The following is a 21,319-nucleotide window of genomic DNA, read 5'->3' as shown; positions in this document are numbered from 1 at the left end:
TATTTTGTTCGTTCCTGTGTTATTGTGTGTGTTTTTTTTTTTTAGGGGGCCGGGGGGGGGGGGTGGGTCAAATATGTAAAGTGGGGAGCTATCCGGGGAGCTATGGACGGCTATATGCATGGTGAATCGCTTGAAATCACATTTTAAAAAAAAATCACATCAATAGGAGTAGGAAAATATAATTCATCTGGGGTGAAGGAAAGGGGGGGGGGGGGGGGGGGGGGGGATGGCCGCTTTAATTTTGCATCTTCGCTCAGCGCAGTCTAAGTCTAGCTCGAAAAAGTATGTGTATCAGCGAAACTCATAGGAATAATATGCTTTACGTTGGGGGCCTACGATTATATGCACGTGATATCTTTAAACCTGAAAGCATCGAAAGCTTGTTGTTCCTTGGATACCGCGGGCCTACACGACTTTCCTCGACAATATCTCGGGGTTTTATGTTGGTTTCGATTGAGTCACTAGTCAAGTTCTTAAGAATGGACAGTTAAAGAGGTAAATATTCTAAAATTACATAGTCTATTCACATTTAGAATACATTTTCGGCTGAAGAATAAGCAAGGGTAAACAAAGTTGGACGCGGGTGCCCTAAATTCTAGTAAAATGTATAGATCTACAGTCCCACAAACTTACTTGGACGTGACCTGATTGCAGACGAACCAGTGCAGTGCACGAAGAACTTTGTGCATGAGCGCTGCGCGCTGTAGGCCTAACGTGAGTGATTTCAAGTTCGGTGTTGAAAGCTGGTGTTGGTGTTGTGAGAACACCAACACCAGCCACAACACCGAACTTGAAATCAGGCTGATGTTGGGATTGACCTTGGGAAATAGAGTAAAGGAGCCCGTTTTCGGCCACTTAAGACAAAATCCTATTTTTTGGACTCTTTACTTCCTAATCCTATTTATCATTTCTTGTTCAAATCATAAAGCAAATATTATCATTATTTAAACAAAAAAAGAATCCCAGGAAAAAAATCACGAATTGCCATGACAATATTCATTTCAATTTTTACTGTTTTGGAGCCAGTTATCGGCCGAGCGTTTCAGTTTACGGCCGCATGTACAAAGTCAATAGGAAGCGCTCGCGCGCGCCGTGCGTTTCCGCGCTGATGTACAGCACAAGCAGGCGGAGCAGGTATCCCACGCCGGAGCTCCCTGGTGCTCGCCTGGCCGAAGACAGGCACAGCAGTGATCGGAAGTTGAAATCTGAATTAGACAGACATATCGTGTGTGCGTTGCGGTGTGCGGCTGCATTGATTTAATACATGCGATGAGATACTTTTGAGCTTGCGACTAGCACAAAATCGAGCTCTAAATCTGAAAAATACTTGAAATAAAGCTCATTTTATGGTACCCATATTTCTTACAGACACGCGTAAGATACTCGATTTTTCAGATTCGGGTAGCGGGACCGCCGATTACATCGCTAAAATGTGATATTTTAGGATATATTTTTCATTGCAAATGTGGTTCTTCAGTGACACTGGCATGGTATGGTATGTGTGGGATATGTGTTATGCTATTATGCGATGTATTTTAGAGTGATTTTACCTTGCATCCAACCAATCGGCCGAAAACTGGAGCTGGCCGATTACCGGCTCCTATACTCTATGACGTATTTCCGATAGAGTAAAGGAGGGGGTAATCGACCATCACCAGTTTTCGGCCGGTCCGTTGGATGCATGGTAAACTAAAATCCCTTTAAAATACATCGCATAATAGCATAGAGTCTATCACATATCCCACACATACCATACCATGCCATACTCACTGAAAAATCACATTTGCAATGGAAAATATATCCTAAAATATCACATTTTAGCAATGTAATCGGCGGTCCCGCTACCCGAATCTGAAAAATCAAGTAGCTTACGCGTGTCTGTAAGAAATATGGGTACCATAAAATGAGCTTTATTTCAAGTATTTTTCAGATTTAGAGCCTGATTTTGTGTGAGTCGCAAGCTCAAAAGTATCTCATCGCATGTATTAAATCAATGCAGCCGGACATGGCAATGCACACGATATCTCTGTCTAATTCAGATTCCAATTTCCGATCACTGCAGAACTAGTTTTCGGCATGGGGAGCTCTGGTGTGAGATACCTGCTCCGACCACTAGTGCTATAGATCAGCGCGGAAACGCACGGTGAGCGCGCGCTTCCTATTGACTTTGTACATGCAACCGAAAACTGGTTCGCTATGCCGATAACTGCCTCCGAAACAGTGAAAATTGAAATGAATATTTTGTCATGGCAATTTGTGATTTTTTTTCGGGAATTCTTTTTTTGTTTAAATAATAATAATATTTGCTTCATGATTTGAACAAGAAATGATAATAAATAGGAAGTAAAGAGTCCAAAAATAGGATTTTGTCTTAAAGGTAATACAAAGGTTTGGGAAATTTTGAAAATTTGGTGGTCTAATAATACCTGCCTCACAGCAAGTATTCCTCAGCACTACATCCTGACTTATGGATCCTGCTGAGTATCGTTGTAGAAGTAGAAGTAGTATGCAGTGCTAAAGGTCAATACGCATTAGTATTGACTCTCTACGCTTTGCTGGAGTGAGTAAAAATAGCTGTAAATCCTTGGAGCTATATAATTCCATTAGGATCCGATCCTATTGGACCATCAGAAACCATTAGAGCTATTGGTGTCTAATGGTTTCAATAGGGAAAGTGAAATGATGGACCCACAGTAACCATTAGAAAATATCTATTGGACCAACACAAACCCACAGAAAGAAATGCTGATGGACCAACAGAGAGCTTCTATTGGACCAGCATCCACCCATGTCTTCTATGGGTTTCTGTTGGTCCATTAGATATTTTCTTCTATGATGGGTTTCTGTTGGTCCATTACATGTAGATATTTTCTATGGGTTCCTGTTGGTCCATTAGAGATCTTTCTATGGGTTTCTAATGGTCCCATATTCTGAATTCTCTATTGAAACCAATAGTCACAATGGCTTCTATTGGTAAATCAATAATGATAAATCAAAATCGATTTTAGCAACTGTCCACCAAAAAAAGTATATTCTAATCTCAATTGCATTAACTTTATCACATAGATCACTTGAAGTGAGTTTATGAATATCCTTTATTTTAACTGAAGGCTTGTACTATTCTATATAATAAACATACATGAATTGTTTCTTGGTTAGTAATCATTAAAATCAATATATCTATTGCTAAAACGTGAATGAAATTGTAACATGATTAAACAAATAATCTATTGGTCATTAGTTGCCGAAAGAAAATAAAAATCACAAAATTGATGTACAATGTCATAAGTTGCTTAACAAATTATGATAAATGTAATTTTCTGTGAACACGTATAAAGTGATCATGAATATGCATGAGATAGATTTAGCTGTTGGTTTCTATTGGTTTCTATTGGACCTATTGGTTTCTATTGGTCCCATTGGGTTCTATTGGTCTCATTGGTTTTCTATTGGTCCTATCGGTCCTATTGGTCCTATCGGTTCTATTGGTTTCTATTGGTCTTATTGGTTTATATTGGTCCTATTGATTTCTATTGGTCCTATTGGTTTCTATTGATCTTATTGGTTTCTATTGGTTTCTATTGGTCCTATTGGTTTCTATTTCTATTGGTTTCTATGGGTGCTATTGGTTTCTATTGGTTTCTGATGGTTTGAATGGTCTCTATTGGATTCAATTCTATGGGTCCAACAGAAACCATGAGAGACCAATAGAATTTTTCTAATGGTCTCTATTGGATTCAATTCTATGGGTCCAACAGAAACCATTAGAGACCAATAGAATTTTTCCAATGGTCTCTATTGGATTTTCGACCTGGTATACATACGTATTTCAAGAAAAATGATATTTTATCTATTGATTTGTTAATATGACTTTACATTTGATATTCGATATTGTGTAATTTATTGGAATTTCTGCTTTTATCGCAAGACTTTTTCGCCTGTAGAGGAGGACGTCACTCGGCATTGAGGCTGGTGTTGAGCTATCGATAACACACAGGCGTACGCGCACGCGTGATCGGTATCGTCCTTCTAAACTGACCGTCGGTGTTCGAGCTCGGTTCAGCAGCCTTTCCACGCTCTCAACACCAACACCGAACACCGTACTTGAACTCACTCAGTGAGTTTACGCACTCTCATTGGCCGATCCGCTCGGGCGGCTTCGACTTAAGTGAGAGAGGGCCTACTTAAATTAAGCACAACTTAAGTTCAATGGCAAAGTCAATACGTAATATTACGTCACACCACAAAGATTTTGAACCATCCTGCTTTAAAGTAACACTAACATTACAAACAGTAACAGGTGACGCACTTCACACATAAATGACGCACACACGGCATTGCAAACACATAAAAAAAGAAAAATCAACGAAATTCTCATAATAAATTTTCAGTTTGTACCTTAAATATGATGAAAATGAGAATCGTTCAAACTTAAAAAATAGTTTGTCTAAGTAGATCTATTCTCTAAAACTTAAACTTAAGTGAAATACTTAAGTGAAAAAATCATAAAAAATAGAGGGTTTGACTGAAATATTATAATTTTGGTATTGAAAAAAACCTGCTCCTCGCACAAATATCGTATAGCAATGAGTGAATGGAGAACAGCGATAGCCAATCTGAAGGGCCCATGTCGGCTAGGCTAGGTGCCAACTTACGAAAATGAGGCTGAGATCGGATGAAAGATCTGCGCATGCCGTAATTGTAAGTTGGGAATTCAAATGGTCAAATTCTAACTGGGCCAGTTATCCCATTAAAATTTTCAGGGTTCAGCAGTTGGTTTTAACTGGTCTAACTGGACCAGTTGCAACTGGTTTTTCCTTCTGGGCAACCACATTAACGTTTGCATCCTACCGGATAACCAACAACTGGGTTGAGGGTGGCTAATGTAGATTAATGTCTTGCCAAGGGGCATAAGGAACGCAGTGGGACTCAAATTGGGAACCATGTGAAATATCCACTCAATCATACTTTGTATTACAAAGGCTAATAATATCCACTAGATCACGACACCTACTGTAAATAATAGCGATTAGTGTTAAAAGGGAGTTCGCTAAATTCAGCGAACTCTGTGTGTGTGCCTGTATACTAAACTAATCGCTATTATTAGTTTCGCTACTAGGTATCAAATTGTCAATGTGAAAACAATTGTTTGTTATATTACATACGGTTGAAAAAGGTGTTATGAAGTATACGTATACAGTTTCTGCAATTTAGATTTTTTTTTTTGATCATGTTTCATACCTTTGTGTACATGTAACTACCACCTTTTTACCTTTCTCACTGTGAATGGGTTTTAAATGTTCATATCCATTCAGTTGGGTGTTCTGGTCTAATGGATAAGTTAGCTGACTGGACACACTATGTATACAGGGTTTGATTCCTGCCCGGCGCAGAACTAACTCCCTTTGACTAACATCTACATTTGCCACGCTCGACTCAGGTGAGGTAAATGGGTACATTGGCAGGTCCAATGGGAATTGTAACACAAATAATGTACAGCTTCTTGCTATCTGTTTCTTGAAACTTTGCCAGGGTTGAAGATCGTCACCAACAGCTATGGGGAAAAAGGGGAAGAAAGGGAAGAAGAGCGGGAAGAAGAGCGGAAAGGCAAAGAAAGATAAGAAAGAGAAGGAGCCTCAGATGACCATCAGGGAAGCCATTTTAGCATATCAGTAAGTCTCCCCATGAAGTAGAAAATTGGTAATTGATAAAACTTAAATCTGCATACCGGTAGTAAAAAAAGAAATTTGTTTTCACAACTTCTTGAAATCTTGACAGCTTGGGCAACCAAAGGAAAAAAAGAGCCCCTTTAAAGATATGTCCCTTTTGCAGCCGACATCAAATTCTGTAGAACTTTGCAGAAATTATGAATATGTCATGTACCCTGTATGTCCTATCTGTGAAATTTAAACGTTAGCAGTGTCCTAATATTCAAATTATGCAAGGAAACTCGTTTACTTGCTAGACTTCACTGTCAGATACTATTGAATGACTGACTGGCTTTTTTCTTCTTTGGTAATAACGTACATAAAATGAAATGTAAAGGGTACATGAGCATTTGTCTACTTCAATAACCCACTTCTTGTAATGGCCAAAATTAAACAGATTGAATCTTTGCGCAGCATTAAACGTATGACCATCGGTACAATGGTCTGAAAATCAGACTATTACTTACTGGCTCTATAGCTCTTAAGTCAATTCGACAACTAATAGTCTTTATTTTCCCACTTTTTCCCACATTTTCAAGTCCCCCTTTTTTTAGGGAAGTTCTAAATTAGTATTGTCTTTCAAATGCTGTTGGAATTTAACCTTTTCCTTTTTTTTTGCCTGCAAATGGGACATAATGTAGTACCTTTAATACTTTCAGAAGCACAATACTTATTTTTTGTGTAATTTGCGTGGGTTTTTGTTGTGTTTAAGGGTAGTTACCCCAGAATGTGAGAAAAACCAACACTGTTTGCTTGCTATGTAAATAGAGCTAATTTGTCTCTTTTCCATTCACAGGATCAATGTAAAAGAAAATGCATTGGAGGAGTTTATGTATGAGATCAAAGGTTTGGAGGAAAAACGCCAGCGGAACAAAGAGAGGGTAAGAACAATATGATTTAAACTATTACCTCACACTAGATACGATCTTCCTACGATAAGATTTTTGAAGAAATTGCAATTATATTAGACATAGAAATCAAATATCTTTCTGATGTAGGATCTAGATATTGATACGAATTCAAACAACTGGAATTTCAGTGCATTTAAGTTTTTTAGTCAGAATTAAAGCACAGTTGGCTTCAAATACAATGTAGTAGACAATCGCACTACTTGGCCCCGGGCATAAAACTTACCATTTATATTTTATTGATATACTTACCTTAAAGGTACTATGTCCCATTTGCAGGCCAAAAAATTGAAAAAGTTAAATTTCAACTACATTTGAAAGATAATACTATTTTAGAACTTCCCTAAGAAAGGTGGGGCTTGAAAATGTCTTCAAGTGGGAAAATAACAATTATTAGTTGTCAAATCGACTTTAGGGCTATAGAGCCCAAAAGTAATAGTCTTGATTTTCAGATTATTGTACCGAATGGTTATACGTTTTATGCTGCGCAAAGATTCAATCAGTTTAATCTTGGCCATCACAAGAAGTGGGTTATTGATGTAGACAAATGCTCATGTACCCTAACTCTTTTCATGTATGATATTACCAAAGGAGAAAAAAAGCCAGTCAGCTAGTCACTCAATAGTGTCTGACAGTGAAGTCTAGCAAGTAAATGGGTTTCTTTGCATAATTTGAATATGAGGACACTGCTAACGTTTAAATTTCACAGATAGGACATATTCATAATTCCTGCAAAGTTCTACAGCATTTGAGGTTGGCTGCAAAAGGGACATAGTATCTTTAATATTGATTTAGCTATTCCTCCTCGAGGGAGGAGTGAAAGCCGTTGAATTTCTAATTTCATTAATCAGAAATCTGAGAAACTGGGGTGGTGGGGAAGAGTGGCCCCGGGGGGGGGGGGGGGGGGGGGGGGGGGGGGGGTATTTCTTGAATGGACATCCAATTTGCTGTGTGCAAGAATTGAACACCCATCAACCTCAGTCACACTGTCAAACCGACTTCACCGTAGACGTCACGTAATGTAATACTTCCGCCATAGACATTGTGACAAGGCAGAGCGCTTATTGAGGTATCACGTGGTAATTTGAAATGAATTGCAACAAGAGACTATTCACTGTACTCTGTACGTGTTTTAAGATGCAGAAATGTGATGTATAATTATGTCATCATACAAGAATCGCCATGGTTTTGCCGCGTCATATCTGAACAAAGCCTTTAGTGGTTTTTCCACCAAGTCCAGTGTCAGCGAATTATGACAAACTGCACATGGAAATGGCCGGCCTTTAGGAAAGGTTAGGTATTACTGAATCTTCCCACTCTTTTGCCCACACCTTGATGACATTAGAATGAGCGTTTGAAGGAGGAGCAGCTGTACCACATCAAAACCCTCCTCAAGCAGGCCAAGGAGAGAGACAAGGAGCTGGAACAGGTGACTGTCATTAACAAGGAGCAGGTGGAGACATCCTTGAAGGAGAAATGGAGATCCTGCAAAGAGGAGGAGAAAGCCATAGAGGGTGAGTCGATCAAAGGCTCATCCACTCCAACTCAACATATTTAAGCTTGATTTCGTCAAATATAGGCCCTTTTTGATATTAAAAGCAGACTACGTTAAAAATGGTGACTATAATAGTCCACTGACTTGGCGAGCCCAATGTAAATCCTTGGTTCTGTACAAATTACAGTAATTCTGTAACAAAATCAATAATAAAAATCAGTCTAGTCAAGTGGAAAGGACTAACATTTGTCATATTGACATGATTTTAGTTTGTTCAGCGTTGGATTATTTAACGCTAATTGTTGCAATTTTTTTATGGAGTATGGTGTTGGCAGTAAAAATGTAATTTGCTTAATTTCTTTTTTAGGGGAAATTTTAATTATTTATTTGTCAAAGAATATGTTCACAAATTCAGACTGTAGCAGTTGAATCTTTAAGGAGGGGTTAAAAAACTTGAGGCCATATCAATTTGATGGCTTCCCTAACATTTTGTAATTTGTTTAAAAACATTTGATTTATACTATAGGACTAATACTCGAAATCTTAAGTAAGTTCTCTCTTTTTAAAGGTTTGCCATCATCCCTCATTTTTTTAAAAAAATTAGGAGAAATTTCTTTATTTATTTGTCAAAGAATATGTTCACAAATTCAGACTGTTGAAGTTGAAAGAGGGGCTAAAAAACATGAAGCCATATCAATTTGATGGTTTCCCTAACATTATGTTGTTGTTTTTTTCAATTCAATTTGTACTTTAGGACTATACTAGAAGAAATCTTAAATAAGTTGTCTTCTCTTAGCTTTCTCCTCTCTCACTTTAGCTCTCCGGCCCTATCCTTCTCCTTCACCACACACACCGTCTCTCTCTCTCTCTCTGGTATCTCCCCTCCTTAACTGTTTTTTTCCTGCTCCCTTTGCCATTACAGACCTGAAGAACGAAATTAGTGAGACAATGAAGCAGTACGATGAGGACCTGATTCAGGTGAAGAAATGGACGGAGTATAAGGACAAAGGAAGCATAGAGCATGCAAAGCATATCAAACTGCTTCAAGAAGAGTTGGAGGACATGCAGAAAAACTTTGAAGAAATGACAGGTATGTAGAGGTTTGGATATAAATATGAAATGAAGTGAAGCGACGTCCCCTTGCATGTGATTATTTATCTAGTCAAGGAGCAGGGACGTGATAGAGAAGGACTGGAATCAAGCCGCTCTCCTTTGACCCCATGCTCCAAGCCGCCGAAAAGTTATGCGCTAATCTGCAACTGTTGACCAGGTGGTGAGATAAAAGAGCGCATGAAATTTCAGGATTTAGAATTCCTACATCAGGAAATGGTATCACAGCAACTGTTCGCTGTCCCTTCCAATGATTTCTCATCCATTGTTGAATGTGTACAAGTAAAACAAGCGAACACAAACTTGTGTAATTTTATCCTTTTTTAAACTTGAAAAATACAAAAAACACGCGAAAACACGCATTAGCAAACTTAATGTTATTGAAGATTGTAAATCATGGATCAAATAACGGGACATTAAAGCATGCACAAATTAGCGCATCATCCTAAAATATTGAATTTTTGACAGGATGTAATTTTTCTTTTACCAACTCTGGCACACAAATTAAAGGAAGGACGGAGTTCTAAATTTGAAGATTTGTTTGATGTACTATTCCCAATAAAATCCCCATATAAAGTTTTTGATTTACACTGAAATTTTGCTGGTAATTTAATATTTTGTAACTGGTGCCTGGCTTCCGAAAGTCCCCGCAGTGGAAGCGCGGTTCAGAGCATGGAACTTCAAAGCCAAGTGGAATGTTACACATCCCATTGTTACGCTTTAGAACTCAAGAATGCGTTTGAATAAATTACAAGAGTTTCGCCTCCTTTTCTTTCACCTCCCTGTCAAGGAGGTACAACTGTAAATATAATCCACTCAATAATCTAATCTACATCTAGCGTTGTAATTATGACAAATTGAAAGCATGAGACCTGTAATACAATACAGTCACTATGTGATTGAGCCGAACTAGAATTTGTGTATCTTTTTTGTCTATATTAATTGCGGTACTGCTAATAGGATAATGCCACATAGAATTCATTAAAAAAAAAAAATATTGCCCTTTATATTTGTTTTCTTGATTTGCCCATGCCTGCTTTAGGTATCAAGAGATAATTGTCACCAGCTGGGGTCATACCAGCAGTCCTTGTAAGGAGAGTCTCAAATAGGCCAATCATTTTGGTACTCTGCTACTGTAGCTAGCTGCTCAGATGATGTTAAAATCACTATGCTAGATGCATGTATTTGAAAACCAAGGTGTAGTTCATGTCTAGTTCATGAACCAAAATAAATTCAGTTGTTATGCACTGATGTGAGCTCTGCATACATATGAATGATTTTGAACAAATATCTCTCATTCTTTGATTGAATGACAGCTCATTTAGAGAGGACCTTGAACATTGCCAAGGAAGAGATCAAGAAAGAAACAACGGAAAGATTAGACGAACAAAAATACATAGCTTCAGAGGCAAGTACACATGCAGCTAGGCATTACTATTATGTAAATAAGAATTTATTCTTTGTGTTACAAAAGCTTATTAAATGCTCTGATAATATACCAGTTCGTAGATACAATCTGAGCATGCGCGGATTGATCTGCGCATGCTCAGATAAAGGTCACTTGAACAGAATTGTAAATCCCACTGAGACTCATGAAAGTTATGTAATCATTATTCATGCATGCACCTGTGATGAATTCTATTGAACACAGGTGGAAGTAATCTTTTCAAGAGGGCAAACAAAGAATCCCCTCAATGATTAATTTAGCTGTGATTATTCCAAAAGGCACAAAGTTGGATTTATCTATGTTTAAAAGATATGTGGATATTTGGGGTCATATGACCCATGTGCCAACTACGAACTGGTCTATTGGTGAATTATGTGGTTTAAATTCCTAGAAATGCCACTTGAAACCTTAGTGTAATATTGCTCAGATGTTTTTGAAGAGTATTAATCACCTACAAATAATTTGTGTATGAATGTATAAAACCAATTCCCAGAATACTTTGCTTGACATTCTATTAGTAAACAGATAAGGAATATGAAGACGGTTAGAGGATAACGTAAACCCTGCGGATACTAGGGCTCGCATGGATCCCAAGTCGGACTTGGGCTCAGAGATATTGCATGCATGCACACTTACTGACAAGACGAGAGTGTTGGCTCAGTCAGTAGAGCGTCCGCCTCACAACCGGGAGGTCGTGGGTTTGAACCCCGGCCGCGTCATACCAAAAGCCGTTAAAAGATGGGAGTTGTTGCTACCTTGTTTGGCGTTCAACAATAAGGGATAGAGCAACGTCGATCTGGCGCTGCTCAGTGGCTGCCGGGCTCACGATCAATTGGGCAAAAAGAATTTCCGTTTCGGTTTAATAAAATTTGGAGTGGACTATTAGGCTATTATTATCATTATTATTATATTATTATTATTATTATTAAGACCTTTGAAATCTCCCATCTTCCAGGATGTAAATCTCATTTGTATATTTGATGATATCCATCCATATTTCTCTTGCCTACACTATGAATATGACGGACAAAGAAAGCGGACAAAATATACAGTTCCTCATTTTACCCTCAACAATTGCTATGGTAGACAAAGAAACATCCCTTCCCTGCTATTATGTAAAAATGTGTAGAACAGGTGTCACATGCATATTCCCCTGTTCTACACATTTTTACATAATATCAGTGAAGGGATGTTCCTTTGTCTACCATAGCAATTGTTTAGGGTAAAATGAGGAACTGTGTATTTTGTCCGCTTTCTTTATCCGTCATGTTGTTAGTGCTATTTGTTTATTTTCCCACAGAAAGCAATTAAAACTCTGGACAAGTTTAGTTCTCAAGAAGTAATTGATAATGATTGGTTGAAGAAAGAGGTAAGAATTTAATATTGTCACATATATATATATGCAAAACAATGATAGAAATTAAAAGTACAATGTAATTATTAAAAAAAACCAGAAAATCACAGTGGTTGAATAGTGCTTCAATCTATCTTTAATACCTTGATTGGGAAGTTTTTGGCAAAATGCAATAAATTGCTAAGTGAGTTGTCACCTCTTTTTCCCCCTGTTCCTTTCTTTTCTTTGTTGTTGTCTCAAATCTGTTTCCTATAAGCACACTTGGATGATCATTCTAAAATTTCCAACAGATTTTAGATAAGGCATTTTTCACAAATCACAAAGTCCATCAAATAAAGAAATAGGACTGAAATCTGAAGATTGTATGTTCAGAGGTTGATGAAAGATATATTTCTGGTTCAGATCGAGGGAAACACTCCGTTCCTGGGACAGAACGTTATTAAACTAGCTAGAGGGAGGCCCTATGTGTAGGAGATTCACACCTTTTGCACGTTACTACACTACACTTCTCACAAAGAGATGGGTGTAAGCCTAGTGATTAGTGTGCCTGCCTGCATTCACAACTGGCAGTCTTCCTACAGATCATGCTGCATAGCCCTTTAAAGAAGGAGAAATAATAGAGAAACATTGATTGGTTGTGGCATCTAGCAAACATGTTTTCAAGTAGCCAAGCTTTGATCCACCCCTGTGGACTTTCTCAAGCCAATTGATTCTTCACACAGCTTGCTGTACTTCTATAGCCTTGATCTCACCAAGTTGAAAATAAAAATGACAGATGATAATGTCTTGTAAATGAATATGTGAACTAGGATTATTTTTACATATAAATGCCCTTTCTGTTTTGTCTTGTTTTGTAATGAATTTGTCTGGTTTAATTCTTTATGTTGATGTTGTGTGTCATTTTAATCTTTGTATTTCTATCTTGTTTTTAGTATATTTAAGAAAATTTTTAAGTAAATTTGTATTATCTTTGAAAATAACCTTGATATATAGGCCATTGGCCTCTGTTTTTCCCACCAGGTTATGATAACAAATGAAGATGTTTCATTTCAACATTGTTGTATATATGCATATAAATTGTACTTGTGTTTGTTTTAATCAGATGTGGAAATAAAACTTGAATGTATTTTAATTTGATTTGCTAGTTGGAGATTCACAAGGAAGAAACGATTCTACTCCAGGAGGAGGTCGAGGGGTTGGAAAGGGATAATCTAGAGGTCATGGGTCAACTCTTTGACTGTAGAACAGAAGATCTCAAAATATCAAGGTGAGAATAAGTGAGCAAAACTTAAACGGGTTCGCCATGTGTGTAGTCCTTATAATGACTGGGCTATTCTTTCTTGGAGAGATGTATTAGTTCTTAAAAGGACTGTTGTGTAATTCTTTTATGGTTATAGTTCCGACAAGAAATGGTAGATCTTTCAAAGAAAGAGATGGTCTCGACGTTTCAGACAGAACATTTAAAGGTGAGAATGTTTATTCATCCGGTAATTCTACCCTTCATGGACAGGACTCATTTTATAATAATAATAATAATAATATGGATATTTATATAGCGCCGGTATCCGCCAGGCTCTGACGCTCATGGCGCTGTACATACATGTATTACTATCACAAAAATATAACTTTCTTAACTAAAATAAACTAATCTAAAACAACACAAATTATTACGCTACTGCCTTGACATGATTAAATAGCACTGTTTAGAAAGAGATGGGTTTTTAGAGCAACTTTGAAGTCATGAAGGGCAGTTAAATTACGAATACAAAGTGGCAGCTTATTCCAAAGGGACGGACCAGAATGAGAAAATGCTCTATCCCCCCATGAACTATGCGTCTTAGGGACAACTAATAAGGAGGATTGAGACGAACGAAGATGTCTTGTAGGCTTATACTTAACAATCAACTTGATATTGTAGGAAGGAGCAGAGTCATACAAGGAATGGAAAACTAGCAACAACAACTTAAAAATAATTTGGTCACATACCGGGAGCCAGTGAAGAGTTTTGAGAATGGGGGTGATGTGGGTTCTACGAGAAGAAAGTGTGACAATACGTGCAGCAGTATTTTGCAGTTTCTGGAGTCGAGAAAGTTGTGTGTTAGGGAGTAGATAAAGAATAGAATTACAGAAATCTAAGCGTGATGAAATAAGAGCATGTACAAGTTTCTCTGTGGTTGAACGACTTAAGTATTTCCTAATAAAACCTAGATTTCTCAGTTGATATCTGACTGACTTACAAATACTAGAAACATGAGTTGACAATGACCTAGACGAGTTTAACATGACACCAAGGTTACGACATTGCGAGGAAGGACTAATTACAGAATCTGATATGGATATATTGAACGACTGTATCTTAGCAAGATTTGATTTGGTACCAATAAAATTAGTTCAGTTTTATTGACTATCATTCAGTTTGAGTGAGTTCGAGTTCATCCAAGTTTGCACATCTTTGACGCAAGCTTTGAGTAGTTTGACAGTCCGACTTGCGTCATTTTGATTGGGAAGGAACGATGCGTAGATCTGGATATCATCTGCATTTTAAGGGCTGAATTGATCACATTTTGTTCTTCAAATTGGCAATAGTAATATTGTTAATGCAACTTTGTTAACCCTCCTGTTTGATGTTTTCGATTACATGTAGTTACTTTATTCAACATTATATTCCTTTGAAATGTGTAAAATTTGCAATGTTTTGTTTGTTATATATTTGTAAAAATGCAAAAGAAAAAGAAAATCAAACAGAGATAAATCAATCAATCAATCAAATCAAATGTTGAAACCAGACAACTAATGGTCTTGAACTGCATATAATTATTCCCTGTCCTTATTGGATAATTACACACTTATTATGATGTCAGACAAATAGTCTTCATGGAAAAGGATTAGCTATAAATAGACAAATAATTTATGAAACTATCAGTCAATCAGGGGTGTTGTTGGAGGGGGGGGGGAGGGGTATGACATGCCTTTTGAAGAAAAAAAACTGTCATTTCACCATTTTTATAGACTGGACTAGAGGCAATACAAAAATTATAACTTTTTTAAATAAAAATCTGACATGTCTTTATCTTGTGGGCGAATTTTGAAAATATGATCACCAAAGTGAAAACATTTTCAGCTAATATGTGATAACCATGATGCCCCTACAGTGTTAAAAATTCTGTTATGTTCTTCTTGCAAGATATCTTTTAGGATTTAGCGTGGTATAGGTGCGATTTTCTCACAGTGATATATAAGTAGTACATTGTGTTTTTTTTTACTACAGCTCTTTTTCTATTGATCAGGGCTATTGCTCACTGCTACTATGTATTTTTTTCGCTGAGCCTTGGCAGTCGATCAACCAATCAAGTAATTGTTTCATTCAATCAATCAATCAAAGCTAAATCAAATGTATTTTTATCTTGTTTAGGAAGTTTTACCTGACCCAATTTGAGGATAATGAGGACCTTACTGATGGAGGAATCCTTGAGTTTGATCTGGCTACGTCAGCTATCAGTCAGGGCGATATGGTACCTCCTGTACTGCCACTCACACAAGGTAGGCTTATCTCTTATACTTATAGCATCGTTCAGATATGGTCATGCGATTGCATTGTGAAAGAAACAATGTGGAAGTGATCAGAAAAGGTTGATCATCTAGCATATAAGTATTGGTGTGTTCTGCAAGGTTCTGGAATCATCAAAATGATAAGAAATTCGGCCCAGTCTTGGTAAAGTTTCAAGCACTGTACACAGAAAGATGTATGGGGCTACACGAATATGTGGCATAAAAATCTGTCCCAATTATTATGTTGTTACATGCCATATTTAAAACACGAAAGCATTTGAAGAGCAATGCTTTTCAGGGAACATTTTTTATCTGATGTTCTTCCCTACATGCATAATAACAATGATAATGCTCACAAATCATTTTCACCTCTTCCCAGAGCTCAACCTTCTCTTTAAAGCCTTGTTCAGATATGATTAAGTGATTTAGAGATTTAGTGAATATGCAGAATATGTAGGACCCGTTGTTGCCCTCAGTTGCCGTTATTATGGTTATGTATTTGGCGTCACCTTTGCCTGGGAGGTGGAAGGTGAACTGAATCACTGTAACCCTTGGGTCTCTCCTCCTGGTATAACTGATTGGGGTTATGCAGGTGGATCCACAACACCGGGGTTCCCCGGCCCTACTGTTTTATGAATAGTGCAGTGGGTTCCTAATGTGCGAAGGTGGTGACTCTCCTCTACACAGGGCCTCCATTTAACGTCCTATCTGAGGATTGAGTGTTTTCCATCTTAATATATATAGCCAGCATCCATGAAACAGGAGGGGCACGTAACACACAACACAGACTTCGGGACTTTAGGATAACAATAAAAATCCTTGTGTAACCAGGGCCATGTATTATAAAGCCTTTTAATTGATCGTAAGGTTAATATTGAGTGTAAGTCTATGGCTCATCTTGTATTTATCAAATTTAATAATAATAATAATAATAATAATAATAATAATAGCCTAATAATCCACTCCAAATTTTATTAAACCGAAACGGAAATTCTTTTTGCCCAATTGATCGTGAGCCCGTTGCTCTATGCCTTATTGTTGATCGATCATAACTCTTATAGTACGCTGCCCTTATCTTACTATAGATAAAAAGTGCTTGAAGCACAAAGATGTTGATTGACAGAATGAACAAATGAACCTGTAGCAATGGGAGAAACATCAATTTCACTTGACAAATTATGAACAGTATTAGAGAGATGCATGGTGAATGCTGAGGAGAGCCTTATCAGAAAAGATGTGTTGTTACATATTTTTATTCTTCATTATCGTCAAAACTGGGTAGAATATTTCTTGTTTTGGAGCAATGGCTACTTATTTCTGCGTTGATACCTGTTTTACCACAGTTATAATTACCAGAGTTATAATTATGAGTAATCCTATTCCATGATTCAATTTCCTTGATTTAAATGTCAGGACCTCGTAAGCAGAGGCCACAGAGTGCGACCCAGAGGGCGGTAGAGCAGAAAGTCTTCTCACTTCTACCCCCCGAGCAAGGCCAAGCCATTAGCGAGGGAGAGGATGAGGAGGAGGAGGAGGAAGATGATGAAGAGGTCTACGCTCGCCATAGGGGAGAGGAAGAGGAATACCTGGGCGGCTTGGATAACTATCTCAACTTTGACGATGAAGATTTTGATGTGAGTAGCTACTATATGAAGCAGATAATAGTGCCATTGTTAGCAAACATTTTAGTGATATTTTGGTTTATAAGCAACATTGGTTTCTTTGATTAGTGGAAGAGTGTTTTAACCCACAACTGAATGCCTTCATAATCTTAATGTCGGATAATTTGACTTTTAGTTTTGCAGATAACATTTTAACTTTGTTTAAATAGCAGCAGAGAATGGTTTAATATAAGATGGTGCTTTTGGCGTGTGCTGCAAATTTTCAAGCGAAGGAAACAGTGATTCTTTTGGACAACTCTCCTATGACACTTTCAATTCTATAGATTCAGTGATGCACTTGATAAGACCAAGAAAGTCATTTGTGTTTTGTTGATACAGAGTCAATGTCGGGCAAATTTCCCTAGTCAATACAGAATGTACAGCAGTATCAATTAAAAAAAAATCCTGATTTTACTAAAATATTGTTCAGGTTTCACGAACACCCCCAATAATTGTGTAAGGACTATGTAGGCATATTCATAATCTGTTGCTTATATTTTATTGGCTCTGAAACTGGGATCTACACATCAAAACCATCGTCAACAACGCATCACGCAAACTATATGTACTTAGTAAACTGAAAAGGAATGGTGTCAACACTCGGGACTTGGTATTGATATACATGATGTACATTTGTCCGTGTCTTGAATTTGGTGTACCTGTTTGGTCATCTAGTTTAACTGTTGTCCAAGTAAACAGCATTGAGCGGCTGCAGAGGAGAGCTAGCATTGGGTATTATCACTGGTACATTTCCCGACACAATGTCTTATGCTCAACTTCTACAGTCACTGAGTGTTGTCAGACTGTCTGAACGACGCTCTGTTCTTTGCGAAAAGTTTGCTAAGTCCCTGCTGATCTCAGACCGCCACCGCCATCTCTTACCTGAAACCAGACAAACTATCTCACGACGCACTCTCCGCAACTCTCTCCAGCTCAATACCCCCAAAATGAGAACAGAACGTTACAGGCAGTCTCCCATTCCCCACTTCACAAGAATCCTGAATTCAAATCTATAGATATTTTCACTCAATATTATGACCATATGTGACCAAGATGTAATTAATTAATTTCTTGTCATGCCAATTAATCGGATTAAATCAGATTTCATACTACCTGTAAAATGATAGGACTATACTCTGTAAGTAAACATAAATTGTATATTTTGAATTATCATATCTCTCGGATAATCATCTATATATAAATATGTTTTTAAAGAAATGTTAACTAGGTTTAAAAAAGACTATTTATTAATTTGAAAGTGTATTACATAATTGCATATGACATTTAGAAAATGATAACAACATATTTTACTATTTAAACGTTTTAATTGCATAATTGAAACATGTATTATTTCACGATTGTTTGAAATTAGTTGTTTAGTTCATTAGAATCAGTAATTAATATAAAAAAGATTGCTAAAAGTATTGATTTCTTTATTCTTGTATGTATTTATAATTTGTAAACTGAATTGTATGAGTCTCTGGACTTTTTATTCAGTATGTTTTTATTTACAATGAACCAGAATTGAATTGAATGGAATTGAACTATCATTTCTATCAGACTTTCCAGTTCTCGACCAATTGTATATGTATTTATGAGACACGTGCCTGTGCCACATATACTCATATACCATATGGCCAGTACTGCCCTCTAAACCGAATACCATAGTGGCGATAGCGTGGATTGAAAATTGACTAAAAATTGGTCAATTATATCAAATATATTCAATTGAGTTTGGAAATTGGATACATTAAGATTGGCAATAAAAATCATGGTGCAGTCCATCTGTTCAAGATGGTATGCATGCTATAGTACAGTTAGTTTATCTCGAAGCTAAACCAACATCTACAACTTCTTCTTTTCTATTTTCCTCCAAACCCATCAGGACTACCTTAAACTGGGACCCCTGGAACTAAAGCTCTTAAGCATTGAAGGTCACACTAAACCCATCCATACGCACAAGAAGCTGTCAGATCAAGAGGAGCAATCTAAGCTCTCTGCACCGGACGTTTGGCCCGTCACGGGGGACATGTTGAGGTCGGTCACTAGGACATCTATGCAAGAGACATAAACTGATGCAGTCCATGGTTTGCTTAAACCTACTCCGGCCGGCCAGGCGCTGTTAAAGTGAATTTCATCACCTTTTCTCATTCAAACTGTCACTGGTATTTATCTCTTTGCAATATGGTTCTCTAATAATAAGGTGAATTTCTGAAAAGAAAGTGCCTGGATAGAAACCATGTAGAAAAGTTGAGAAAAATTATTGTTTGGAAAAAAGATAATGCCTTCAAACTTTTGTAACGTGATGCCATTGCATTTATATGGAAACGGCATCTCTGACCAATGGAAAATAGAATTATAAGTTTTGTGGCGTTATGCCTTTGACTTATATGTGTTTTTAGAGTATCAATGTGCAACTTTGTGAAATAGCATGCATTATTTTCTCTTACTCTCTCCCTCACTCTCTTTCTTGATCAACCATACATTTTGTAGCATATTTTCACATATGAAATGACATGAATTTATATTTTTCCCCCTTCCACAGGGTCTCGATTTCCAAGGGCTGTAAATATGCATTACAAAAATACCAAGTAAAAAATAATTGTTCTCAAAATTATATATGCCTGTGTTTCCACTTCTCACCCATAGCAGAACAGTGTCTCCTTTTAGTGTCATTTTTGCACTACCTTTTGATCCAGAATGCTGGGAATTACAGATTATAGAGGAGCAGCAAGAGCCCAGAAATTTGGAGACGATTATAGCAATTTAATTGTAATTAGTTATTATAGTCTCTAATTGGCAATGCCGGGTAAAGGGAAAACAAACAAAAAATCCATATTTTTGTATCCGAATGGTCAATTTTTGGGGGGTTAAAATTGACCAATTCAATTCATTTCATAAAAGTATGATGGAGTGGAAAATAGATTAACTCTTTCCAATTTGAAGATGAAAAACTGATTAGTTTAGAAAATAAGAGCTCTCTGAACTGCTTTGGGTTAATATATGTATATGACACAGGATAAGGTATAGTCTATCTCATTATTATTGACCAGCATGGCTGCTGATGTAGTTACTTGCAAGCTTCCATGATTACAATCCATTTCCCTCCGTACAAGTAAAAACTCATCACTGAGCAAGATTTTGAACATAAATTAAAAGAAGAAAGAAGATATATGCATGTGTATTGGAGCTTCCTGCTTTATTCAACTGTGTAGAGATAAACTATAGCAAATTCACTATATTATGCAAAGATGACAAATGATATGAATAAATTATATTCTTTATGATGTAAAATCAATTTGTTTAAATGCATTAGAAAAAGAATAGAATCCATGCAAATATAAGATTGAATAATTAATTGATTAAAGGTCAGATGGTATGTTTGTTTTACCTGACTGGTAAGAAAGCATGTAACCGATGGCTTTAACTTGTGAGGATTAATGCCTTACCAAAGGACATTAGTGCATCAAAATTGGTTTCTAACCCAGAACCACTTCTCTACAACTGAGCCATTGCGCCTCACTCAAATTGTATATGTTTTAACAGACGTTAGTCATGTACTGTTAAAATGGAAGTCAGTATTAAGTTTTCTGTAGTATTGAATGTGGAGTTGTGGTCATGAATCCGTCCAACATATAAGATGCAAATTGTAAAGATGTCCATGATGAAAATCTTTTATACATACATGTATTTGTGTTCTTGAAGGAGTCAAGTGAAATTGTTGATATTATCATTTTCAGGGAAAAATAATTCCTCTGAAGTAAACCAAGATGCAAATTGTATTGTGATTCCATCCTTTCTGTCCACAAAAAACTAAAAGTTCTCAATTACAGAAAGAGACAAAGATTGTGTAAATATGAGATTATTTAAAAGGAAAATTGTAAAATACATTTCAAAAATTATATAAGCATATGAAAAACTTACTATTAAATTACTTGTGCATTCTTGAACTGTATATATCTTTTGCATGTAATAAACTAAATGTGAACAAAAAAGTATTGTGCTTAATGTGTTGAGGTCAACCAGAGTTAGTACAAGGATTTCTTTTTAGACACCAGTCAACCTTACGTAAGCCCAAACTGTCGGG

General features: G+C 36.9%; 1 protein-coding gene across 2 annotated transcripts; it reads left to right on the top strand.

The window, feature by feature from the left end:
- Nucleotides 1-358: 358 nt before the first annotated feature.
- LOC584368 (coiled-coil domain-containing protein 83) lies at nucleotides 359-21,227 on the top strand. Of its 2 annotated transcripts, XM_030994794.1 has the most exons (11): nucleotides 359-495; nucleotides 5,533-5,672; nucleotides 6,505-6,589; nucleotides 7,962-8,130; nucleotides 9,034-9,201; nucleotides 10,538-10,629; nucleotides 11,969-12,037; nucleotides 13,168-13,289; nucleotides 15,435-15,562; nucleotides 16,985-17,205; nucleotides 19,118-21,227. In XM_030994794.1, the coding sequence occupies exons 2-11, from the start codon at nucleotides 5,557-5,559 to the stop codon at nucleotides 19,301-19,303; spliced, it is 1,356 nt and encodes a 451-aa protein (XP_030850654.1). In that variant the 5' UTR covers nucleotides 359-495; nucleotides 5,533-5,556; the 3' UTR covers nucleotides 19,304-21,227. The 2 variants fall into 2 exon arrangements, with proteins under 2 accessions (XP_030850654.1, XP_030850655.1); XM_030994795.1 differs by lacking the exon at nucleotides 11,969-12,037.
- The last annotated feature ends 92 nt before the right edge of the window (nucleotides 21,228-21,319 follow it).

The sequence above is a fragment of the Strongylocentrotus purpuratus genome, unplaced genomic scaffold, assembly GCF_000002235.5.
Source record: "Strongylocentrotus purpuratus isolate Spur 01 unplaced genomic scaffold, Spur_5.0 spur5_scaffold_21, whole genome shotgun sequence".
In the NCBI taxonomy this organism is placed as follows: Eukaryota; Metazoa; Echinodermata; class Echinoidea; order Camarodonta; family Strongylocentrotidae; genus Strongylocentrotus; species Strongylocentrotus purpuratus.
This window is presented reverse-complemented; position numbering and strand designations above follow the sequence as displayed.

Coding starts and splice junctions, on each gene's coding strand:
- LOC584368 (XM_030994794.1), top strand. CDS start 5,557: ATGGGGAAAAAGGGGAAGAAAGGGAAGAAGAGCGGGAAGAAGAGCGGA. Junction 5,673..6,504: donor GAAGCCATTTTAGCATATCA/GTAAGTCTCCCC, acceptor TTCCATTCACAG/GATCAATGTAAAAGAAAATG. Junction 9,202..10,537: donor AAACTTTGAAGAAATGACAG/GTATGTAGAGGT, acceptor ATTGAATGACAG/CTCATTTAGAGAGGACCTTG.